The sequence below is a fragment of the Pyrus communis genome, chromosome 12 (assembly GCF_963583255.1).
Source record: "Pyrus communis chromosome 12, drPyrComm1.1, whole genome shotgun sequence".
Lineage (NCBI taxonomy): Eukaryota > Viridiplantae > Streptophyta > Magnoliopsida > Rosales > Rosaceae > Pyrus > Pyrus communis.
Genome location: NC_084814.1, coordinates 562,472 through 587,614, shown reverse-complemented (window position 1 = coordinate 587,614; position 25,143 = coordinate 562,472). Strand labels below are relative to the sequence as shown.

Sequence of the window (25,143 nt, the reverse complement as noted above, 5' to 3'; positions counted from 1 at the left end):
TAAAACTAATCTATTACATTTTAGGAGATTTGGGATATTAACATGATAATTATTAATTAATTAAAGGTACATCATAATGGAAAATCGTGTAATATGGCATTAAAAAGATGTTACTTATAAAATAAGTGGCACCTTAATTGTAGGAAGAATGTTTAATCAAATTTTTAAAAGGAACAAATGTTTAATCCAAGAAATTAAAAAAAGAAAACACCTACATCAAAACTACCCGAATTAACCCACTCTAAATAGCACCCCTACTTTCTTTCCTTTGGCAATACAAGTGCGCATGTAATACTAATTAATCTGAAGAAAAAAAAATGGGGTGAGAGAGGCTCGAACTCTCGACCTCAGGATCACTCAGAAGCTATGAGACCTACGCGCTAGCCAACTGCGCCACCACCCCAGTTGTGTTTGTTGTGTTTCGGATGTTAAATATTAGTTATGAATCTTTATTTATTTTTCTTTTCATTTAATTGCACAGGTATCTTTATTTATTCGTTTTTGTTAGGCTACCATTTGCCTACAAGTTTACAACCAACCGGCCCTAGTAATTTGGTTACTTAAGATGATTAGGACATTATGTTGAGTTTTTATTTCTATGTTGTTTGGTTAGACCTATTAACACAGAGAAGCTGTGAACAATGATGGATACCAGAAACGAAGAAGAAGATGAGGAGAGATAGAGAGGAAGAAAGAGAGAATGTATTAATACTTTCAGAAATTCTTACAATGCTTTCTTACCTCAAATGAGAACCCTATTACTCCTTATATACCATAAGGACTAATTACAACAGTACCCTTCTACCTGTATTAACTAACCCATCTTCTAGATAATACCATGTGGCAATTCTGTTATATTGGTTATTACTCCCCCCTCAAACTGAACATGGATCTGCCAGGAGAAGTTTGAAATAGCTAAACACCTAAAACGGGATCTAAAACTGGACCTGAAACAGCAAGAGCAAGGTGTCGGCAGTGCTTTACAAACACAGGACCATGCAGGCCTTTGGTGAATACATCTGCAACCTGTTCTTCAGTAGGTATATATTGGACAAGTAAATCACCCCGTTGGACCTTTTCACGAACAAAATGATAGTCGGTATCAAGATGTTTGATCTTCGAATGAAAGACAGGATTGGAGCTTAGAGCTAAAGCACTCAGATTGTCACAGTAAAGGACTGGAGGCACCAAAATTTGCTGATGCATGTCTTTGAGAAAAGATCGAATCCAAAACAAATCAGCTGCAGAATGTGCTAAAGCTTTGTATTCAGCCTCAGTAGAGCTGCGAGATACTGTGGATTGCTTCTTAGACTGCCATGAAATGGGATTATCGCCCAAGTAAATCACAAAACCAGTTATTGAACGTCGGGTATTTATATCGGCTGCCCAGTCGGAATCAGAATAGGCCAGCAAATTGAAATCCAAGCTCTTTTTGTAATGCAAACCATACTCAAGTGTTCCTTTCAGGTACCGTAAAATGCGTTTGACAAGATGCATATGAAGATCAGTCGGAGAAGTCATAAACTGACAGACCATGTTAACAGCCTGAGCAAGATCTGGCCGAGTAAAGGTCAAATATTGGAGAGCCCCGACCAAACTTCGATAATGACGTGGGTCAGAGAGAAGAGCACCTTCTTGTTCAAGTAATTGTGCATGTGGTTTAGACGGTGTGGATGTAAGTTTACATGTCTCCATTGCTGCCTTCTTGAGGAGATCTTGAGCATATTTCGATTGGCTGATAAACAATGAACCATCTTCTTTATACTGAATCTGCAACCCCAAGAAATAAGACAATCTGCCCATGTCTTTGAGATCAAAGACTTCTGCAAGGTCACTGATCACTGCTTGAACTGTTGTAGGGTTGGAACCAGTGAGTATAATATCGTCTACATAGAGCAATAAGATAACAATATCCCCTTTATCTACTTTAACAAATAAGCTTGTATCAGATAAGGAAGTTGTGAAACCAAGGGATGGAAGATAACTCGTGAACTTCGAGTTCCAGGCTCTCGGGGCTTGTTTCAAGCCATAGAGAGATTTAATGAGTTTACACACATAACTTGGACAGGAAGGATCCACAAATCCTTGAGGTTGCTGCATGTAGACCTCTTCCTCGAGATCACCATGCAAAAAAGCATTTTTAATGTCTAGTTGTCGCAGATTCCAACCAAGCTGTGCAGCTAAAACAAGAATTAGTCGAACAGTAGTGTGTCGAACCACAGGACTGAAAGTCTCTGAGTAATCCAGCCCGTGTTCTTGAGTGTACCCCTGAGCAACTAACCGAGCCTTATACCTTGATATTGTTCCATCTGGATGTTTCTTTATTTTATACACCCATTTGCTACCTACAATTGTTCTGTGAGATGGAGGTGGAACTAGAACCCATGTACCTTGAGCCTTTAATGCATCATATTCTTCTTGCATAGCATGCTGCCATTCATACTTACACGATGCTGCCCTAAAAGTTTTAGGTTCTTCAGGTTCTGTGATATCAGCTAGGAATGAAAACACTCCAGGACAAGCACTAGTAATCGAACCAGAGCAGGACATATCAGAGCAAGACTCCAGTATTTGTAATGAATTTAACTCAGGGAAAGTTGCCAAATGAGCTGCATAATTCTTTCTTGAAATAGCACCTGTTTGTAACCGAGTTTGGTGTACAAGTAAGACATGTGAATCAGTGCTAGATGAATGCTCAGACAAAGGTAATAATACCTGAAGTTGAGCAGGATCGAGGACAGGAAGCAAATGAGGTGGAGTTGGTGTATCACTTGTTGTAGAGTAGGAACCATGAGATGTTGATGCTAAAGAGTCTTCACAAATGTGATTCTGTGATATCTGACCATGCTCAAATCGACCCCTTGTAGACCTCATGGGAATAGGAAATGGTATAACCACAGAGCTAGTTTGATTAACTGTCTCAGCAGATGCCACATCACTGTGAGAAGGCCCCAACCTTGCTGGAAATATTGACTCTTCAAAAATAACATGCCGTGATATAATGCATTTCTTAGACTGTTGATCATAACATATTACTCCCTTATACCCCATTGCATAGCCTAAGAAGATACACATTTTGGACTTAAACTGCAATTTATGATTGTTATACGGCTTGATCCATGGAAACACAGCAGTTCCAAAAATTCTTAAGGACTGTACCTCAGGCACTTTGTTGTATAGTAGCTGATAGGGAGAACTAAAAGACAAGGTTTTACACGGCATTTTATTAATCAGAAAAACTGCATGAGCACAAGCAAAGTACCAAATCTCACTACTTAGACCAGAAGCATTTAACAAAGTAAGAGCCGTGTCCACCACATGTCTGTGTTTCCTCTCAGAAATCCCATTCTGTTGAGGTGTGTAAGGACAAGAAATAAACTGTAGAATGCCTTTTGCAGCCAAAAAGGACGTAAACCGCTTGCTGGTGTATTCACCTCCACCATCTGTTTGCAAACCTTTAATTGTTAACCCAAACTGAGTATGAATGAAAGCATAGAACTTGAGAAAAATTGCAAACACATCAGATTTGTTGCACATGGGAAATATCCAAGTAAATCTGGTATATTCATCTACAAACAGTACATAGTATCGAAAACCTTCCACAGATTTTACAGGTGTTGGACCCCAAACATCGGTATGAACTTTCTCAAAAGGAACCCTACAACTGTCATTTCTAACAGGAAAAGGTATCCTAGACATTTTACCCCTAATACAAGAAATACAAGTAGTATAAGTCTCATCTAACTTGTGTAAAACCTTAGATTGCCTTAACATTGCAGCTACAATATCATGTGCAAGGTGTCCCAACCTTTGATGCCAAATATCTGATTTCACCAGTTTCCCCAAGTAAGCCACTGGATCTCTTGTAACAAACTTGTGCCCTCTAGAAGCTTTAACCACTGGAATCTGAAATAACTCTTCTGGTTTACTCTTTCCGTGATACACCACCTCCCTTGTCTTCTTGTCCTGCACAAAGAACTCACACTCATCACATATAAACCAACTATTATTATCTGCACACAATTGTTTAACTGAAAGAAGATTTCTGGCAATATTTGGAACATGAAGAACTTGACTGAGAATAAGAGAATGATCAGGAGTATGAATTGCAGAGGAACCGATATGCTTAATTGGTAGACTCGAACCATTACCAATGGTTATATTATCAGAACCTTGATAAGGAGCTGCTTGATTTAATGCATTTATATCTGCAGTCATATGGTGTGAAGCACCTGAATCCACAATCCACAAATCCTGAGGAGGAGCCTGAGATGTTTGTTATGCATTCATGGCAGACAGTGAGGCTGGAGGTGGCTGACCTTGATATGTGTAGTTGGCCCGATGAAAACAGTCAAGCGCAGAATGTCCTCGTTTCCCACATATCTGACACTCCATAATGAAACCAGCTGGTGTATTTCCTGTATTTCTGTGAAAACAGTTCACTGCAGTATGACCTCTTTTATTGCAGATTTGACACTCAACTACAACATTTGTTCTAGCTTCTGTATTGCCGGACCACGACCCAGTAACATTCTGACCTTGTCTTGTCCCTGAAGAGTAAGGACTATTTCCACCATAAAACCCTCTTCCTCTGAAATTATTACCAGTTCTATAGTTGCTGCTATTATTCCTGAATTGACCACCATTTCCAGCCCTATAACCCCCATTGTAGGTCTGAGATTTGAACCCATGCTGCTGACCAGAATGAGATTGAGCTACAAAACCATATCCACAAGATTGATCATGATGCCCTGGAGGAAAAGTATTCGAACCAAACATCTGAGACTCCACACCATGTTGATGAGCATTATTAAATGAACCATGTGGTTGCTGAACAATAGTGCCTGCTGTAGTAGCAGGTATATGAGCATGGTGTTGAGAATTTGACGAAGATGCACCACTCGAAGATCCACCTCCATACATGACAGAACCCAAACTAGTATTCTGCCCAGACTGAGAACCCTGAACAAACAGAGCAGCCATATTCTGAGGCAGCAGATTCATTTCCCCTTCAATCTCCTTTTCAGTTCCAAGTAGTTGAGCACGAAATTCCCTTAAGGTAATGGAAGATTCCCGTGCCAAGATAACTGTGCGAATAACTCCATATTCCTTAGGTAAACCTGCCAGCCCAGCAATGATAATATCATTGTCAGAAACTGTCTCCCCTGCAGCCATTAACTGATCCCTGATATTCTTCAAACGCAACAAGTATTTATCAATGTTATCTGCCCCCTTCTGAATTGTATGCAACTCTGTTTTCAAATGATTAACCCGAGACTTCGAAACAGAAGCATATCTTTCAACAAGATTTGACCATACTTCAAAGGCAGTCCTGCACCCCAAGACATACTCCATTGCCTCATCTGTTAGTGTAGCAAGTAGCAGACTAATAAGAGCCATATCAGTAGACTCCCAATCAAGAAACGCTGTGGTAATCTCCCTTGTAACACCAGTCTCTGAACTGACAACATACTTTGATGGACAACCAATCGTACCATCAAAATGACCAAACAATTTGTACCCTTTAAGAACCGACTGAAACTGAAAGGCCCATTTGGCAAAATTATCATCTCGAAGTTTTATAGTCAGCATACCCAACAAATTCTCAATCTTGAATGAAGAAGACGCCATTGAAACGAATTCAATCAACCACAACTCTGAGCAAACCAAAAAGTTACCAAACAAGGAACACACAACTGACTTCGAAAAATTCACAAAACAATACCCAAGTAAGGAGAATGACACTCCAAATCACAACTCAAATTGCACACTTCAACTAAAGATACCAAACCAGGAGATTGATACTCCAAGATTCATAGAAAGAATGACACTTTCTTGTTTTAATCGACAAGTCCTAGAGAATGATACTCCAAGGAACAAACACAGCTTAGGAGATTGAAACTCCAAGATTCATAGAAAGAATGACACTTTCTTCTTTAAATCGACAAATCCTAGAGAATGATACTCCAAGGAACAAACACATAGAATAACAAGAACAGAAATCAACACATCAAGATTTTACCAAAAAACCCCAAATCTTCGCTTCAATCGAATTCCAACAAATTGAATCACAGCCCCAAGAAAGAAACAAATACACCTGATTCGCTGAAAAACGCACCACCAAATCGCCGTTCCAGATAACCACCAAACACCCAATCTTCGAGCACCCAATCTTCAAGACAGCACCCAAACCAGCGGAAGTCTTCACCAGAACCGAAAGTGGCGACGAGCCTAAACCAGCGATGATACCATATTAACACAGAGAAGCTGTGAACAATGATGGATACCAGAAACGAAGAAGAAGATGAGGAGAGATAGAGAGGAAGAAAGAGAGAATGTATTAATACTTTCAGAAATTCTTACAATGCTTTCTTACCTCAAATGAGAACCCTATTACTCCTTATATACCATAAGGACTAATTACAACAGTACCCTTCTACCTGTATTAACTAACCCATCTTCTAGATAATACCATGTGGCAATTCTGTTATATTGGTTATTAAGACCTCCTTCCAAATGATTCTTTATGTGTGTGTTCTTTTACCCAAAATAGTAGATGGTGGATAATTGAATTTAGAATTTAAATGAAGCGAACGTTCTAAAGTAATTAATTAAACTACAAGCTCCAGTTTAAGCGTGTTTGTTTTTAAGAAAAAAAGGTTCACTAGATGAGGATGACACACAAGCACCAATTCAAATGTTCCCTTAAAACCGTAGCATCTAATATTGATGTGGTAAGCAAGCTAGGTGCATAGAAGAAGGAACCCAAAAATTCCAAACTTGCAGACTAGTATATTTTCCATGCTTGAGGTTTTAATTTATTCTCTTTTCTCTTTTACCTTACTCCTTTTTCCTTTTCCCCACCTTGCAGTTCGCAACGAGGACAAGTATGAAGCATGCTTGGTCAATGCAACATTACATGGAGATCGAGGGATCACTTTGTCTTTATCAACTAAAGAGTATATAGCTAGCATAGGTAAACATGCATGTCACCACACATACATATAGTTTCTTTTTCATGTTATATTGAGGGCTCTCTTAGATAACCTTATCCGAGGGATATTTTGTGGTACCAGCTGCTTCAATTTTTATTTCAATGATCTGAATAGTCGGTTTTGTAATTCATTGATCATTCATAGATAATTCTTGGAAAAGAAAAAAAAAAAAAAAAAAAAAAACTAGACGAATTCAAAATCATTTAGACATCAAATTGTAGTGAAAAAAAAAAAAAGAAGACAATATTCAAAGAAAACACGAAAATGACAACCAGTTATCATATGGTTAAATAGATTCAAATTCAAGTGTGCTTTTTAAGATAATCTTTAAAAAAAGACTTAAAAATTAGACAATTCAGATTATTGAAATACTATGAAAGCTCTCCAAACATTGTATATGCATGCCGCAGGATTTCACTGGTTGATGATTTTCCCTTGAGACAATCCCCATTGTTCCTAGTTCCTAAGCCCTAATTCCTATGTCCTATAAGCGAAAGAAAAGAATAAGGGAAAAAAGAAAGGTAAGTTGGACGGTCAAAGGCAATAATTCCCTAGAAGCTTGAGCTTCTTGTTCTGGGATGAGGATGGGGGTTAATTTTGAAAAAGCAAGGCAAACAAAGCAGATGATGGTTTTGTGGGGAATACCAAAAACCAGCATCACTCACTTTATTACTGTTTCCCTGTCCCCCTTGCCCTCCCCCTCCTCCGGGTATAAAATGCCCTGCGCTCTATCTCTATTGATATTTAGGTTCCCCATTCTTTCCTTCTATACCAATTGAAAATATTATATATTCTCAAGCATCATATACATACATCATCAGTTAATCATTTCCAGTCTGCAAAAGTATCTCTCTCGACAATGGAGGTAATTACATAACAACGTATTTTTATTGCTCGATACTCGGTTATTGATCTAATCATCTACAAAATCTGTTCTTGCCCACCATTTGGTTAATTTTAAGGAAACCATAACCACACACATTTTTGCACCCCTTACGCACTACTGGTTAATCCTGTTCATTTTTTTTTTTTTGTTGATTTATTCGATCACACTGTTAAAAATAAAGACGTGTGTAGAACAAGAAACGACTTGTACGGTTATCATTTCACTTACAAGGTTATTCCCCTTCAAGTCTTGTTAATTTTACAGTAATTTGACTTTGCAGACAGTGGAATTGAAGGTGGAGATGGTTGGCATACATGAGAAGCGACTTAGAAAATGCCTTTCAAAATTGAGAGGTAGTCCATCAACCTTCATGCATTGCATTACTCATACATATAGTGATTACGTAGGTGGTTTATAGTACAATTAATATTTAATTGACTTATTAATTACTTGGTAATATTAGTGGTGAATGTGATTCATTTGATTGCATGGTGCAGGGATAGAAAAGGTGGAAGTAGACGCATACAGTCAGAAGGTGGTGGTAACAACAGCCGCAGGATATCTGCACAGAAACAAATTACTGAAAGCGATCAAGAGAGGAGGACTGAAAGCCGATTTCTGGTCTCCACAAAACGAGCTCCTCTCTGCTTACGCCAGCGCCAGTTATGGAAGCTTGATCAGATTCAACAACTTCAACTTCTAGAATTTACAACTTCCTTTTCTTTTTCTTTTTCTCTTTATTGCAAGTTAAGAAAAGGAGTGCCTATATATAAATATGGGTGATACATTTAAATAGATATAGATCGAGCGAGTGAGACATTATATTTAGGTTAGTGCTATTTACACAAAAAATTTAGCTCTTACACGCTTTTGTTAAGTTATATCATTTGATCTTATTTAATTTATTCGATTTAACGGTTGAAAATTAAAAATATGTGTGTGGATAACATAACCTATATTTATGCATTCAAAAATTAATTATAATACATAGCTTTTTTCTTCAACTCATTTTCATTAACAGCGAGCACGATTATAAAAATACCCTGACGGTAAGCAAGTCGAAACAAAGAAAAAGTAATAAGCCACCACTTTTGGGCACGATAACAAATAGAGAGAACCAAAAGCATCATCCATCTGTATTAGCCGAGGAGTCCCAATATAAAGGGTAAGTTAGGAAGATTAAAATTTTAAATTAAATTTACAAATTAAATGATGTGTCACTAATAGAAAATAAGTATGTTAATCAATATTTAAGTAATAATCCAATCATCAACAACCACATCATTTAGTTTACAAAATTTAATTTAAAAATTAATTTAGTCTCACTGGCTTACCCCTACATAAAATGCACAACAAAGTCGAAAAAACAAACACAAGTAAGAATAAAAAACATCATCCAGAATCTTCCACTGCGAAAAAAATTTAGGTGAGACGTAAAGGAAAAGTGAAATTAAGGAAAATAATATTAATAAAAGCAATTAATAAACATACCAAAGGAATATAGTGCTTTGTAGCAACAAAGCAAACTGTCAAATATAAGAATACATTACTCCGGTAATAAGTATTTGAGTGAACAAAAAAATGTTGAAAAATGAGTAATTCCAAGTTCCAACAACCTTTTAATTCAATCGAAATGATATGTTCTTGAACATTTTTCTGTTACAAATTATTGTATAGAGCATAATTAGCATCTTATAGGTATATATTGGTTGCCAATGTACTAGAAAGTCTCAGTGGCTTTCTTATTCCAGATCCACGATAAGACTTGTTATTGATAGGCTTTTGTTCTATAGCAGCACCTTTGAAAGGGATTTTTTTTTCATTTGAAAGTTAAAAAGGTCTAGGTAAGTAATTGGAATAGTCATAATCCAGTGTTACGTTTAAAATTGAATTGTAATTTTGCGTCTCGTTTCATAAACTCTATTTTCCAATGTTATAGGTTAAATAATGGAAGAAAAATATCGTGACTGTTCCCTACTTGATTTTCCATTCTTGCCGGGATGTGATGATCATATTGGTTCTGTAATTGAAAATGAGCTTGTTTTTGTGGTTACAGAGGTAGTCACTACCCTACTCAGATGGATTGAGGAGCCACACAACGACATTTTGGATCCTAACTCGGGCCACATGTCTAAGATACTTAAGTTTTTTTTATTAGGATGTTCTCATTGGTTGTTCGTATTTAGAGTCCCAAAACATTTTTGACTCTCCATGGAACACCAAAAATGTTTTAAAATTTTAAATACGAACAACCAATGAGGACATCCCTAATAAAAAATTTAAGCATCTTAAACATGTGCCCCGAGTTGGAATCCAAAATACCGTTGAAGTAGAGTAGTGACCTTTGTCGCCACAAATACGAGCTCATTCATAGTTACGGAACCAATAACCTTTAAAAGGTTCTCATGGTGACATTTGCTACTATATGATCATCCCATCCCTGCAACTTGCAAGAATGGAAAATCAAGTAGGGAACAATCACAGTCTTTTTCTTCGATTCTTTAACCTATAACATTAAAAAATACAGTTTATGAAACGAGACATAAAATTATAATTCAGTTTTAAACGTAACACTGGATTGTGACTATTCCAATTACTTACTTAGAACTTTTAACTTGCAAATGAAAAAGAAAAAAAAAAATCCCTTTGAAATGTGCTGCTATAGAACAAAAGCCTATCAATAACAAGTCTTATCATGGATCTGGAATAAGAATGCCACTGAGACTTCCTAGTACATTGGCAACCAATATATACCTATAAGATGCTAATTATGCTCTATACAATAATTTGTAACAGAAAAATGTTCAAGAACATATCATTTCGATTGAATTAAAAGGTTGTTGGAACTTGGAATTACTCAGTTTCAACATTTGTTTGTTCACGCAAACACTTATTACCGGAGTGATGTATTCTCATATATGATAGTTTGTTTTGTTGCTACAAAGCACTATAATCCTTTGGTATGTTTATCAATTGCTTTTATTAATATTATTTTCCTTAATTCCACTTTTCCTTTACGTTTCTCTTAAATTTTTCTTCGCAATGAAAGACTTTGGACGATGTTTTTGATTCTTAATTGTGTTTGTTTTTTTCCAACTTTGTTGTGCATTTTCATGGCATACACAAGTTTATAGTAAAAAAAGTTATTAGGAGAAGAATTTAAAGGTAACACCAATTTATTTGTCTTTACCTTTTTTGTTTCTGATTTTAAGTCATTGTTATGTGAATGTGTTGCTGTTTGCAGGTCACCAGACACCTAAATTTTACAAGCAGGCAAGCTGATGCACATTATTTTTTAATATCCGAAGTACCGAGGGTGATGCGCGAGGGATTTGGGCGTAATTGTTGTCCGCTCGAGGTTTTGGGATCATCAACTTGTTACTCGAGAGGACAACAATTAAGCCCAAATCCCTCACACATCACCCTAGGTACTCCGGATATTCAAAAATAATATGCATCAGCATGCCTGCTTGCAAATTTTAGGTGTTTGGTGACTACAATCAACAACACATTCACATAACAATCACTAAAGTTCAGAAACAAAAAAGGTAAAGATAAATAAATTGGTGTTACCTTTAAATTCTTGTCCTAATAACTTTTTTTTACTATAAACTTATGTATGCCATGAAAATGCACAACAAAGTCGAAAAAACAAACACAAACACAAGTAAGAATAAAAAACATCATCGAGAATCTTCCACTGCGAAAAAAATTTACGAGAGACGTAAAGGAGAAGTGAAATTAAGGAAAATAATATTAATAAAAGCAATTAATAAACATACCAAAGAATTATAGTGCTTTGTAGCAACAAAACAAACTGTCAAATATGAGAATACATCACTCCAGTGACAAGTATTTGCGTGAACAAACAAATGTTGAAAATGAGTAATTCCAAGTTCCAACAACCTTTTAATTCAATTGAAATGATATGTTCTTGAACATTTTTCTGTTACAAATTATTGTATAGAGCATAATTAGCATCTTATAGGTATATATTGGTTGCCAATGTACTAGGAAGTCTCAGTGGCATTCTTATTACAGATCCATGATAAGACTTGTTATTGATAGGCTTTTGTTCCATAGCAGCATCTTTCAAAGGGATTTTTTTTCATTTGTAAGTTAAAAGGTTTAGGTAAGTAATTGGAATAGTCATAATCCAGTGTTACGTTTAAAATTAAATTGTAATTTTCCGTCTCGTTTCATAAACTGTATTTTCCAATGTTATAGGTTAAATAATCGAAGAAAAATACCGTGACTGTTCCTTACTTGATTTTCCATTCTTGATGGGATAGGATGATCATATAGTAGCAAATGTCACCATGAGAACCTTTTAAGATTATTGGTTCTATAATTGACAATGAGCTTGTTTTTGTGGTTATAGAGGTAGTCACTACCCTACTTAGATGGATTGATAAGCCACACAACGACATTTTGGATCCTAACTCAGGCCACATGTTTAAGATACTTAATTTTTTTTGTTAGGATGTTCCTTAATGGTTGTTCGTATGTAGAGTCCCAAAACATTTTTGACCCTCCATGGAACACCAAAAATGTTTTGAAACTTTAAATACGAATAACCAATGAGGACATTCCAAATAAAAAATTTAAGCATCTTAGACATGTGGCCCAAGTTGGAATCCAAAATATCTAAGATGCTTAAGTATTTAAAGTTTTAAAACATGTCTACTAAAAAATTTAACAACATTTTGGATTCCAACTCGGGCCTCATATCTAAGATGCTTAAATTTTTTATTAGACACGTTTTTAAACTTTAAATACTTAAGCATCTTAGACATGTGGCCTGAGTTAGGATCCAAAATGTCGTTGTGTGGCTCAACAATCCATCTGAGTAGGGTAGTGACTACCTCTATAACCACAAAAACAAGCTTATCGGAAATCTATCCTCAAAGATTCTAAACCAACAGTGACACGTGGTGCGACAACATTAGTTAAAAATCTTATCTAAAATCTATCCTTAACGATTCTAAACTGGTAACGACACGTGGCTCGAAGGAATTGGATAAAAATCTTATCGAATAAAAACATTTGGCATGACAAGATCGATTAAAAATTCTATCCTAAATTATAAAATAAAAATATTTTTTTTATTATTTTATAAAATAAACATGGGGAATGCTTTCCCATAAATTGCTTTTCGCAAAACGAAACGGAGCCTAGGAGCTACATTCAACTATATTTCATTAGTTGACGCGATAAACACTATTTTAAAATTTGTTAAACTATTTATTTTCTTAATAAATTTTAAAATATAATTAAAATTAGCATTAGTTTTAGTTCATGCCACTGTATAGGAAAATGACAGATTAAACAAAAATAAAAAATGAAAACTATTGAAAGTGTTACTGTTTTTGGGTAAATAATCAATGAAGAATTGAAAGCGTATCTACTAATGTGATACAGCTGCCCACATCAATTTCTTACTCTTTTACTCCTACGTCACAGAAATATTTGCTAAACAAAAATAATAACAATATCAAAGACCCAGAACAAAGCAGATTCCAAGTGCACCCCAGCACTAAAACAAAATAAAATATAAGATTCATAGGATATAAATAAAACCCAATTAAATTTATTTAAGAATTTAAAAAAGTTTAAGAATTTAAGAATTGAGAATGGAAAAGGAAGGAAAGGTTACCCAAAGCATCCAATTGTTGCTTCTTGGAAAAACCAGGTGGTCTGCCTCTTGATTTCTTGGTGGAAGTGGAATTGGGTGGTGGTGAGGCAGAACCTCCTCCAAAAGGAGGGACAGGAGCAGGAGGAGAAAATGCTCCACCACTGGGCCGGGTGACGGTCACAGGCGGGGCTCATGGTGATAGGACCAATGACATTGTGCCATCTGGCCCATACTTCCTGGACCCCCTCTCTTCTTCTTCATAGGCTCAGTACCCATGTTCATGTTAAGCCCAGCAGTAGCATCAGCAGTGGCCATAACTGCACCCTCTCCGGCGCCCCCTGCACAACAGCACCTCCGCCGGAAGCGGCGGCTGAGGACTGATAAGCAGTTGATGTGGCCGCGGCGACAGGTTTGTAGAGAGCGGAGCCGCCGTCAGGACTGAAGTTCAACCGCATGCTCTGAATGGCGGACTGTGACTGAAGAGGACTTTTCTGCAGAAACGGCTCCCTACTGGTCATCACTCCCGTCTCAGATCCTGACATTTTTTCTTTTCTTCTTCTTTTTTTTTTTTTTTTTTAAATTTAATTTTTTTTTTTAAATTCGCAATTTTTACTTGTACTAAAATTCCATCAAACCAAAATCCCTGAACAAAAAAAGCAGATCAGTACAAAGAAATTTACCATTTCCTTATCACCGCAATTTACAAACCCTAATCTAAACACACGTAACGAATAAATAAATAAATAAAACTTTTCTTTCAAACAGAAATTAGTATTATTCAATTTAGTATCTGAATTCTTCAAGAACCAGTAAAACAAAATGGAAAACCAAAGTAGAAGCAGAAGAAGAAGATGGTGGTAGATTCGAAGTAAGCTCATTCTGCCAAAAGTATCTAAACCCTAACCCTGACAGCAACTACCCATCAATCTGGGAGTAAAAACCAAAAGCCCAACTTAATTTACACAACCAACAACAAACCCTAATAACTTCCAGAATTACAAGACCTGGAAAAAAAAAAAATTACATTTGTTTTTTTTTTTTTTTTTTTTTTTTTCAAATATCAGCACAGATCAAGCAAAATTCAGCATTTTACTTCCACCAACGAACAAATCGGTTTTTTAGAAAAATAAGATATATTTTTTGCCAATTTACAGTGAAAGAATCATTAGGAAAATTCAGTAAAAATTAAGAAAAATCGAAAACTAAACCCTAAACGCTAAACCCTAAGGAAAATCGAAAACTAAGCCCTTTTTCTAAGAAATGCGAGAAATCTGAATATTTGGTTATATTTTAATTTAGATATTTTTTAGGAAATCGTTATTAACATTCCAAAATTTTCATTTTACACTCCAAATTTTTTATATTTTGAAAGAAAAATACACGTGTCGAATAAGAATTTTGAAGTGTCTAACACTTCCCATTTTTTAAACTATGAAAAAGGATAGAGAGATAGATTTGAGAGATTTTGATTTTAGTATGTGATTTCTTAGGATGAATGATGGATTATATGGAGAAAAAAATAAAGAATTAGGTTATAGATAATGTCACGTTACACGATGTGATTTGTTAAAAATATTATCGAAATCTATTTTCAAAGATTTTAAACAAACAATAACATCTGGTGCGGTGGGATTGGTTAAAAGTTTTATCAAAAATCTATGCTTAACAATTCTAAATAGGTAATGACACGCGGCTTGATGGAATTGGATAAAAATCTTTTCGAAATCTATTACAAAAAAATATATGCTTTCGGATAAAGACACGTGACGTAATGAGATCAGTTAAAAATCCTATCCAAAATTACAAAATAAAAAAATACTAATATTTTAATATGAGTTACATGAGCTATTCAATGTAGGATGAAAATGCAATAGACAATTATTATTCATTAAAGTTAGTTATTCACTTAAGGGGATTTAATTACATATTACTAATAGGATAAGAATCCATGTCAGATTCTCTTTGTGGGATCCCGGAGATCAAATAATCATATTCATTCATCGTATATCGTGCAATCAGAAATTATTTAAAATTTAAAATTAAATATAAATAGTACCTAACGAAAACTGATTACGATGAATTGACATAATTACTTGATCCCAAAATCCCCAAAAAAGAATCAGGCGGAGATCCTGATCCTTGCTAATGAGAGCCCTTACGCATTGGAATTGCGCTTCATAAAAAACATGGGGAATGCTTTCGCATAAATTGCTTTTTCGCAATCCAAACGGAGCCTAAGAGTTATATTCAGCTATATTTCATTAGTGAAAAACACTATTTTAAAATTTGTTAAACAATTTATTTTCTTAATAAAATTTAAAATAAAATTAAAATTATCATTAGTTTTAGTTCATACCGCTGTATAGGAAAATGACAGATTAAACAAAAATAAAAAATGAAAACTATTTGAAAGTGTTTTTGGGTAAATAATCAATGAAGAATTGAAAGCATACAGACTCGCCACATCAATTTCTTTTGTTGTGATCTGATTTCTCACTTTTATTGTGATCTGAGTTGGGAGTTCTGATTCGATTAAACAATCTTACTCATTCACTCTTACAGAAGAGAGAGAGAGAGAGAGTGAGAGTGAGAGAGAAGATGCACCTGAGCGAGAACGAAGGCATAGAGGGCAACACTTTTGTGGTCAGCGGTGGGTTGGGCTTTGTAGGCTCCGCACTCTGCTTGGAGCTGCTCCGGAGAGGTGCTCACCAAGTCCGAACCCTTGATCTCCGCACAGCCTCTCCTTGGTCCGATCGCCTCCGCCAGCACGGCGTCCACTGCGTCCAAGGTTCAGTCTTCCTCCCAATTCTAGTTTCGTTTCGTTTCTTTTCCCTTCTCTTTTTTCTTAATCTAATAACCATTTCGTTTTCAGTTCCTGTTTTCACTTTTGGGTTTTATTGGAAGCTTTTATATTTATGAAAATGTATGAATTATGAATGTGTAGGGGATGTAACCCAGAAAAAGGATGTGGAAAAAGCTCTGCGGGGAGCAGACTGTGTGTTCCACCTTGCTTCGTATGGCATGTCAGGAAAAGAAATGCTGCAGTTTGGTCGTGTCGATGAGGTCAACATAAATGGAACCTGCCATATCTTGGACGCGTGTCTCGAGTTCGGGATTCAAAGGCTTGTTTATGTGAGCACATATAATGTTGTGTTTGGGGGACAGGAGATTGTCAATGGGAACGAGGCCTTGCGCTATTTCCCTGTCGACAACCATGTCGATCCATATGGCCGGAGTAAATCAATTGCCGAGCAGTTGGTCTTAAAGTACAATGCTCGTCCTTTCAGGTAAGTTAATATTTTCAATTGCAATCGTTCTTAATGTCTTATTCCAGTAAGTGTTCGATAGTGTTTGTTAGTAAGGACACTCTAGTGTACTTGGAATTTGTTTGTCTTTGGTGTACGAGAAACGAGCAAGAGATGGTGTTGGTTACTTTATGGTCATTCTAGTGTAATGGGAATTTGTGTCTTAGGATATGCGTGTGAGCGAAAGAGTGTTGTATTCGTGACACAACCTTTTCTGCGCGTGATGAATTTGTGTAACTTAGGATATGTGCGCAAAGGAGTGTTGTTTTCGCTTCTCCCATAATTATTTTATCTTAGCTTGATTATATATTGAGGACTGGTTGTTTCAATCTCATATAGGAAGAAGACTGGGAAGTGTCTTTATACCTGTGCAGTTCGTCCAGCTGCTATCTATGGACCAGGTGAAGAAAGGCACTTTCCAAGGATAGTGTCTCTGGCAAAGTTAGGCCTGATTCCGTTCAAAATTGGTGAACCAAATGTGAAAACAGACTGGATTTATGTGGATAATCTAGTACTTGCGCTGATAATGGCAAGCATGGGACTTTTGGATGACATTCCTGGGAAAAATAAAGAAGGGCATCCCATAGCTGCTGGCCAGCCCTATTTTGTGTCTGACGGTAACAACGCAGCCCTTACATTATCTCTATTAATTTAGTTGCTTTTATTTCTCATCCTGTTAACTGGTTTGCCAATACGGATAAGTTTAAAAGTCTTAAGAGTCTAGATACATATTATTGTACTAAAATCTCTCTTTCTTAGACATTATGAGTAATATTATTATCTGAAATGTAAAAGAAAAAAACCAACCTTTCTTACAGGGTCTCCAGTCAACAGCTTTGAGTTCATCCGACCTTTGCTGAGAAGCTTGAAATATGACCTACCTAAGGCTTCTTTGTCTGTACCTCGTGCGCTTCTTTTGGGAAGGGTTTTCTGGGCAGTCTATACTCTATTATATCCATGGTTGAATCGATGGTGGCTTCCACAGCCTTTCATCCTTCCTGCTGAAGTTTACAAGGTTTGCTTATTCCTTCCTTTTCTAGTGTTTGGCTGAATAGACTTGGTTAATGCATATATCCATTCAAAATTCTACCCTCTCAATTTTCAACAATAAGGTCTGCAATGGAGAGAGTTAATATAATTTTGGTTTAAGTCGAAAAGGCTGTCCATCTAGCACACATGACTTCCCTTGTCTTAATTATAATTTCTTATTCACTGGACCGTATTTACTTGTTCAAGTGATACCGTGGTTATGTTCTTTTATCTCAAGGGCGTGGCAAGCTTCTATATCCTGATTATCAGTTTCTCTTGGCTATATGATTCATCCCGAGAGAAATCAAGCTCTAAGAAATAGCATGACTCGAATCATATGAGAAAACCATCAATTGATTAAAGGGACACCTCACACTCAGATATTTTTGTTAGTTTGGACGTGGTATTATTGATTGAGACTGTACATCTATATCGTATGTAGACACGTGTTGTGAATCCAATTAATTTTATTCAGTCACTGCCAACATTTGCTGAATTCGTTATATAATTTACAGGTTGGCGTTACACATTACTTCTCTTTCCTTAAGGCTAAGGAGGAACTTGGATATGTCCCAATGGTGACTCCTCGAGAGGGCATGGCTGCTACAATCTCGTACTGGCAAGAGAGGAAACGGAAAACTCTGGATGGCCCAACAATTTACACATGGCTATTTTGTGTGATCGGAATGGCCACGCTGTTTTGTGCTGCTTATTTGCCAGACATTGGGCCAGTGCCACTCTTCAGAGCTATTAGCCTCTTCGTCTTCCGGTCAATGCGAGTATTAAGGATTGCATTCCTTGCAGCTGCAGCACTACACATCGTAGAGGGTGTGTACGCGTGGCACCTGGCCAAAAGGGTGGACCCTGCTAACTCAAGAGGATGGTTTTGGCAGACATTTGCGCTTGGGTTTTTCTCCTTACGTTTTCTGTTGAAGAGAGCCCGGAAGGCAGGAGCTCCTTAATCAGCGGCATGCCTGCAGTGTAGTACAATTGTATGACGGTGGTTTTATGTATGTGTTGTGTAAAAGAACATGGCCTCCATGACTTGAGAGGTAGAAAAACAGCTATGTTTCCGAAGAAAGTTGAAGCAATACTATTCTCTTCGTTTCCAAGTTTCCGAAGCCGGAAACAAATGCAAATGATTGTTGTTTTTGGTTCCTTTAAGCATTCACATTTGTTTCTCGTGGTGGGGGAAAATAAAACTGAAGTTACTTAGGAGCAGGGATTGGATAGAAATTTCAACAATTTTAAGTTCATGACAAGGACATGCGCGTACGACTCTTAACCGTTGATTTAGGTGAAGCTCACAATATGGGCAATGATCATTTCTAATAACTTCACACGACGTGTAAATAAAATTAAAGCATATTACATTAGAGAACAGGTCGAAGTTGAGCAGGATAATCCAAGGGTCAACAAAGATTACAACAAGCGAAACGCGTGATAAACTAGATCACTAACTCATCCTAATTAATCATTAATCTTAATAATTAAGTCCTACAATCACAAGACTTAATCTACTTTCTAATTCACACACACCTCTTGCTACCTGGTTGACACTTTTCAGCCGGCCATTTCTCCTCTATAAGGTCAAGCTGCAAAGTATTCTACATTCCTTATTCTACTAGTCATACAACACACGGCGCTGAAACTACAACGGGTTCCTGCCCTATAGACTCGAATAAAGTTAAGAAAAACAACATCCGCTGATCATGCCTACTGCACAAATTAGTGAAAAGGCCTGCCTCGAGTTTTACCAAACCGTTCACTTCCATGGCATGCTTGACATGCCTTGCGGGTTATTGTTATTGCAGGTTCCTGTGCTCTGGTTAAGCGGACTTCCAGGCCCGCCTGAAGATTCACTGAGAGTTCCACGTGACTGGGAGCTACTTGCCCCTGTTGGCCCACTGCCCGGATCAAACTTCGGTGCTACAGATGAAGGCTCCATTTGGTTTGCCGTCTTTGATTCTTTCCGACCATCTGCAGCAAAACTTCCGACTACCACCTGCAATGGATTGGGAATCCCCAAAATCACTGATTCTATTATGGAAAATAAAATATGGCTCGTACTATGTCTAGATTCAAAATTTATAAACCCACACATCATGGAAAATCTTCCAACATGCTCCATTTCCTTCAACTATTAATTTTCACATAACAAGTACAAACTAAAAATAAAACATACCTGAACAGGGCAGGCAGCAGTCAGAAGACCTGCCACACCCCCACCTAAAACTCGGCCATCTGGGCCAGATAACGACACACTTAAGCCCCCAGTTCTACTCCGTTGACCACCAATTTCAGATAGAAGAAACGAGCCTGAGAGTGACAGAATTTCAAACCTCCCCTGCATATGAAAATTCATATGATAAAACGGAATTAGCAGGAGAGAACTCATAGGTAGAAATTATACATACGATGAACCCAATCCCCATGGTAATTACCAAATGATTAACAGAAATTTAACGATAATTACTCATGGAAAAACAATAACTTCGGCGTTTTACTCAATTTTGTGACGAATTGTGACACATACTGAATCTTACATCTAACTGAAGAGCAAACAAGCTTTTAATTACATGCTCCTAGAGGGGAACCCGGATAGTAACTATTTCATTAATTTAAACCTTTGGTGTTCCAAAGTTCTCAAACCAAACATAAATAATCATGTCAGAACATGGCGACATAAACTCATCAGTATAGGCGTAGTCATGTATCCTAACATAAACACAACTGTTCCTAGAGAGACTTGGAATATTAATCCACAGTAAATGCTCCCAGAGAACAGCTATTGAGGCCCAGCATACAACAAAACTGTATGAAAAAGTCAACGTATCATATGTAAAAGTTCAACTTGGATACAAGGAAGGGCCAACAGACAAGACAAAGCAATCTTACAAACCTCATATGTTACAGTTCCACCAGATGTGGCCGGTTGGCGAAGAGTCACATTAGAGATGGCTCCAGTTGCAGACAAGATGCAAACAGCTCTAGGACCATTCTGAGAGAATGACATTATTTTTGACCATACATCCTGAAAGGTTAAATGCATCAAAATTTAAATTCAATATAGTGTAATCAACTAGAAAAATGACGAGTATGCCATCCAAACAATAAAGCAGGTGCGCACGTAAAATTAGCGACATGCAATCATATTAGCTGCTAGCTCACTGATGATGAGCTCTTGAGGTGGGATCTGACCGTGACATGGCAAATGATACCCTCAGGAGAACTTTGTGATTAAAGTTGTAAATTCCCAGAAAATTGTGAAGGAAAGCATAATACTCCGATGGCCCAATTACTCCCTAAATAGTAAATCTAGATGTTCAGTTCCTATGTTATGCAAATTTAAGAAACCGGAATTATTTGAATTTGGAACTAAATATTTGAATTAAATGTACCCAGCATTGCCAACCATTGGAACTAAATATCGTTAATTTCAACGGACGAAGCAGTCAGAACTTCAAGTTCACAGAAAAAAAAGGAGCTTAACAAGATTCAGTGAGTGATATATCACACATGCATTTACCGTATCGAAGGACATGCATAATCAGTCAAATAAAGAAGTTCATAATAAGAAAGAGATCAGCTACTCAGGATATAGAGAACATGGAAACTGTAAGGACAAGAACTAGTTTAAAGTCGCAGAGAGATATATTATGCAATCAAATAAAATTTCTAGCTCAAAAACTACTCAGACTAAGCATGGATGCATTGATGATCAACCAGGGAATACGAAAACAAAGTTATTAAAGAAAGAAAAGGGCAAGTAGAAACCTCTCCAGCTTTTACAGTGATAACATGTGGCGTAAATCCAAATCCCGGAGATCCTACAAACAGTAAAACAAAGTAAACCATAGTACAGTAATCATTATATGGTTATTTGCAGCGAAAAAGCAACATTAAAATTGGGCTTAGAAAGGGAAACATTAAAACAAGATCCATAGCCACTGGAAGCATGCATCTGTAAGTTATATAATGAACCAGTAAAACAAATTTTGTTTAGTTGACAATACAGCAATCCAGGGCAGATAAGTAAATTTGATATATAAGAATCTCAAGCAAACCACCTTTGTTGTACCCCTTTCTATTTATTAAAGGCCATCCGCAAATATATCCCTTATTATTAAATCCATTCATTTGCTGTCAGAAACCCAAACGGGAACAACTTCCAGATTTCCATACAGATGATATTAAGTAAAAAATTACAAAAAAGTACATACAACTAAGTTTTTTCTTATCCGGATACATAAAACTAAGTCAAAGCCACTGTAAAGTTGGCTGAAACCCCAACCTACGTCACAGAAAATTTGCCAAACAAAAATAATAACAATATCAAAGACCCAGAACAAAGCAGATTCCAAACGCACCCCAGCACTAAAACAAAATAAAATATAAGATTCATAGGATATAAATAAAACCCAATTAAATTTAAAATTTTAAGAATTTAAGAATTTAGAATGGGAAAGGAAGGAAAGGATACCCAAAGCATCCAGTTGTTGCTTCTTGGAAGAACCAGGTGGTCTGCCTCTTGATTTCTTGGTGGAAGTGGAAGTGGGTGGTGGTGAGGCAGAACCTCCTCCAGGAGGGGCAGGGGCAGGAGGGAGAGGGGGAGGAGAAAATGCTCCACCACTGGGCTGGGTGACGGTCACAGGCGGGGCTGATGGTGATAGAGCCAATGCCATTGTGCCATCTGGCCCATACTTCCTGGGCCTCCCTCTCTTCTTCTTCATAGGCTCAGTACCCGTGTTCATGTTAAGCCCAGCAGCAGCAACAACAGCAGGGGCCATAACTGCACCTTCTCCGGCGCCCCCCTGCACAACAGCACCTCCGCCGGAAGTGGCGGCTGAGGACTGATAAGCAGGTGAGGTGGCGGCGGCGACAGGTTTGTAGAGAGCGGAGCCGCCGTCAGGACTGAAGTTCAACCGCATGCTTTGAATGGCGGACTGTGACTGAAGAGGACTTTTCTGCAGAAACGGCTCCCTACTTGTCATCACTCCCGTCTCAGATCCTGACATTTTTTCTTTTCTTTTTTTTTCCTTTTAATTTAATTTTTTTTTTATATATTCGCAATTTTCACTGGTACTAAAATTCCATCAAACCAAAACTCCTGAACACAATTAAAAAAGAAAAAGAAAAAGCAGATCAGTACAAAGAAATTTACCATTTTCTTATCACCACAATTTACAAACCCTAATCTACATTATACACACTAAATGAATAAATAAATAAATAAAAACTTTTCTTTCAAACAGAAATTGTTATTCAATTTATCTGAATTTTTCAAGAACAGTAAAACAAAAATGAAAACCAAAGCAGAAGCAGAAGAAGAAGATGGTGTTAGATTCCAAGTAAGCTCATTCTGCCAAAAGTATCTAAACCCTAACCCTGACAGCAACTACCCACCAATCTGGGAGTAAAAACCAAAAGCCCAACTTAATTTACACAACCAACAACAAACCCTAATAACTTCCAGAATTACATGACCTGGAAAAAAAATTACATTTGCTTTTTTTTTCAAGTATCAGAACAGATCAAGCAAAATATTTTAACATTAAAGCTTAAACGAAACAAAATTCAGCATTTTACTTCCACCAACGAACAATTTGTTTTTTAGAAAAATAAGATATATTTTTTGCCAATTTACAGTGAAAGAATCATTAAGAAAATACAGTGAAAATAAAGGAAAATAAAAAAAAAAGCCCAAAAAATACGTTCGACTTACCAATAATTCAGAAAAATTACGGCGACGCGCAAATTCTAGGGTTCCGGACCGAAAACACAGAGCGGCTCCGAAGCCCTTTTTCTAAGAAATGCGAGAAATCTGAATATTTGGTTATATTTTAATTCGGATATTTTTTTTTTCTTTTTATTTCGTGCCTTTTCCTCTACGGACTTTAATTAGAAATTAGCCACTTGCACACGCCAAAACGTGTGTCAATTGATATTTTATTTTTATGTTAAATTATATATTTTTATTTTTAAATTAAAATATTTTTTCCTTATTTCAAATAATAGTAATAAAATAAAGATTATTTCCAACTTTTGAATTAATATTTAAAAATTCAATATATACTAAAACTGAAAAACAACTGAAATGCTGTTCATAAGCACAATGTTCGTTCAATTTTGCCCTCACATACTTAACCAAATTTCGATTTTGTCCCTCGGATTTCTTTTTTATTTTATTTTTCTTCCTTCTCCCCTCTTTCTCTTCCCTCTCGCTCGATCCTTTTTGCTTTTGGTCATTCTCTATCTCCTCCTTCGCCAAACCACAATGCCGTTTCTTCTCATCGTCGACGTCGCCCACCTCGGCGACCTCGCCATCACCCGACGAGCTTCCTTTCACCGTCTCGACAGCGCACCTCACCCAGCTCGATTCACTAACTCTGAGGAAGACTCTCAGAAATCCAAAAGAAAAAAATTAGCTTGGTTTTGATCTCTTAATTTGGGTTGTGTAGATTTGGTTTGATCTCTTAATTTGTGTTGTGCAAATTTTGTTTGAACTAATTTGGGTTGGGCAACGGAAGCAAATAATTATTTGAATGAATTAATTTAGCTTGGTTCGTGCATATTTCGTTTGAATTAATGTGGATTATAGATATTTCGTTTGAACCGACTCTCATCAGATTTCGTTTGAAATTAATTTGGGTATTTTCAAAGGAACGAATGTTTGTTGGTGGCTGTCATGAGATCATGGATTTTTCTTTATTTATTTATTTGTAATATTTAAACTTCCTAAGATTTGGATTTATGTTTGGTAGTTTTCTGATTCATGTTTGTATTTTGAGTTTTGAATTGCAATTTGTAGGTATGTGAATCGCAAGTTTAGCATTTCAAGGCATATAGGATACGAACTTTATGTTGATAAATAGTTGGGTGGGATTAGAGGAGACAGTTGGTGAAGGAAATTGGGATTGAATTTGGTTCGCAGCGAATCAAGTGGTTTTTAGTGAAACCCTTTTCTTGGTTTGCTTATACTTTTCATTGGAAAGGTTTTTACTATTTTTATGTGTGAGTTCAATTGTTTAGATTTACCCAAATCATATATTGCAAGGCGGCTTCCTTATAGTTTGTGTTAGGCTAACTATTTGAACTGTCTACCAAATCTTTTGCATGTAAATAGTATGTACGTACACATCAATTATTATCTTTTGTATGAAAATAGTACTTTATACAAAAAATTTATATGATTTTTAATCTTGCAGCATCGCGTGGGTATCATTTGCCAGTTTTAATCTAAATACAATTTGCTGCTTCAATGGTGCTGGGTAAAACTTTTAGCCCTAAATT

The 25,143-nt window shown here is 36.6% G+C and overlaps 3 protein-coding genes and 1 non-coding gene across 5 annotated transcripts; 2 read left to right on the top strand and 2 right to left on the bottom strand.

The window, feature by feature from the left end:
- Positions 1–318: 318 nt before the first annotated feature.
- Positions 319–403, bottom strand: TRNAM-CAU (transfer RNA methionine (anticodon CAU)). The gene is given in 2 exon segments: positions 319–354; positions 366–403. It is a non-coding gene; the product is annotated as a tRNA-Met (tRNA).
- A 7,352-nt stretch (positions 404–7,755) lies between these two features.
- On the top strand, positions 7,756–8,758 carry LOC137709726 (heavy metal-associated isoprenylated plant protein 28-like). The gene is made up of 3 exons (XM_068448710.1): positions 7,756–7,860; positions 8,162–8,234; positions 8,379–8,758. Exons 1-3 carry the CDS (start codon positions 7,855–7,857, stop codon positions 8,582–8,584), a joined length of 285 nt encoding a protein of 94 aa, XP_068304811.1. The 5' UTR covers positions 7,756–7,854; the 3' UTR covers positions 8,585–8,758.
- A 7,173-nt stretch (positions 8,759–15,931) lies between these two features.
- LOC137711005 (uncharacterized) lies at positions 15,932–18,989 on the top strand. The gene is made up of 5 exons (XM_068450193.1): positions 15,932–16,304; positions 16,461–16,803; positions 17,161–17,438; positions 17,640–17,836; positions 18,366–18,989. The coding sequence occupies exons 1-5, from the start codon at positions 16,115–16,117 to the stop codon at positions 18,810–18,812; spliced, it is 1,455 nt and encodes a 484-aa protein (XP_068306294.1). The 5' UTR covers positions 15,932–16,114; the 3' UTR covers positions 18,813–18,989.
- A 210-nt stretch (positions 18,990–19,199) lies between these two features.
- Positions 19,200–23,730, bottom strand: LOC137710547 (AT-hook motif nuclear-localized protein 10). Of its 2 annotated transcripts, XM_068449608.1 has the most exons (6): positions 23,576–23,730; positions 22,334–22,960; positions 21,628–21,680; positions 20,753–20,884; positions 20,036–20,197; positions 19,200–19,855 (listed from the first exon to the last, which is right to left on the bottom strand). In XM_068449608.1, exons 2-6 carry the CDS (start codon positions 22,866–22,868, stop codon positions 19,616–19,618), a joined length of 1,122 nt encoding a protein of 373 aa, XP_068305709.1. In that variant the 5' UTR covers positions 22,869–22,960; positions 23,576–23,730; the 3' UTR covers positions 19,200–19,615. The 2 variants fall into 2 exon arrangements, with proteins under 2 accessions (XP_068305709.1, XP_068305711.1); XM_068449610.1 differs by lacking the exon at positions 23,576–23,730 and having other exon boundaries at positions 22,334–23,243.
- Between the last annotated feature and the right edge of the window lie 1,413 nt (positions 23,731–25,143).

What these genes read in the sequence shown, in the direction of transcription:
- LOC137709726 (XM_068448710.1), top strand. An exon ending in ATGCCTTTCAAAATTGAGAG is followed by an intron (nt 8,235 to 8,378) that starts GTAGTCCATCAA and finishes TGCATGGTGCAG; the next exon opens with GGATAGAAAAGGTGGAAGTA.
- LOC137711005 (XM_068450193.1), top strand. Translation starts at nt 16,115, where the DNA reads ATGCACCTGAGCGAGAACGAAGGCATAGAGGGCAACACTTTTGTGGTC. An exon ending in GCCCTATTTTGTGTCTGACG is followed by an intron (nt 17,439 to 17,639) that starts GTAACAACGCAG and finishes CCTTTCTTACAG; the next exon opens with GGTCTCCAGTCAACAGCTTT. An exon ending in TTCCTGCTGAAGTTTACAAG is followed by an intron (nt 17,837 to 18,365) that starts GTTTGCTTATTC and finishes TATAATTTACAG; the next exon opens with GTTGGCGTTACACATTACTT.
- LOC137710547 (XM_068449608.1), bottom strand. Translation starts at nt 22,868, where the DNA reads ATGTCAGGATCTGAGACGGGAGTGATGACAAGTAGGGAGCCGTTTCTG. An exon ending in GCAACAACTGGATGCTTTGG is followed by an intron (nt 21,681 to 22,333) that starts GTATCCTTTCCT and finishes TACTGTTTGTAG; the next exon opens with GATCTCCGGGATTTGGATTT. An exon ending in TCACTGTAAAAGCTGGAGAG is followed by an intron (nt 20,885 to 21,627) that starts GTTTCTACTTGC and finishes TTAACCTTTCAG; the next exon opens with GATGTATGGTCAAAAATAAT.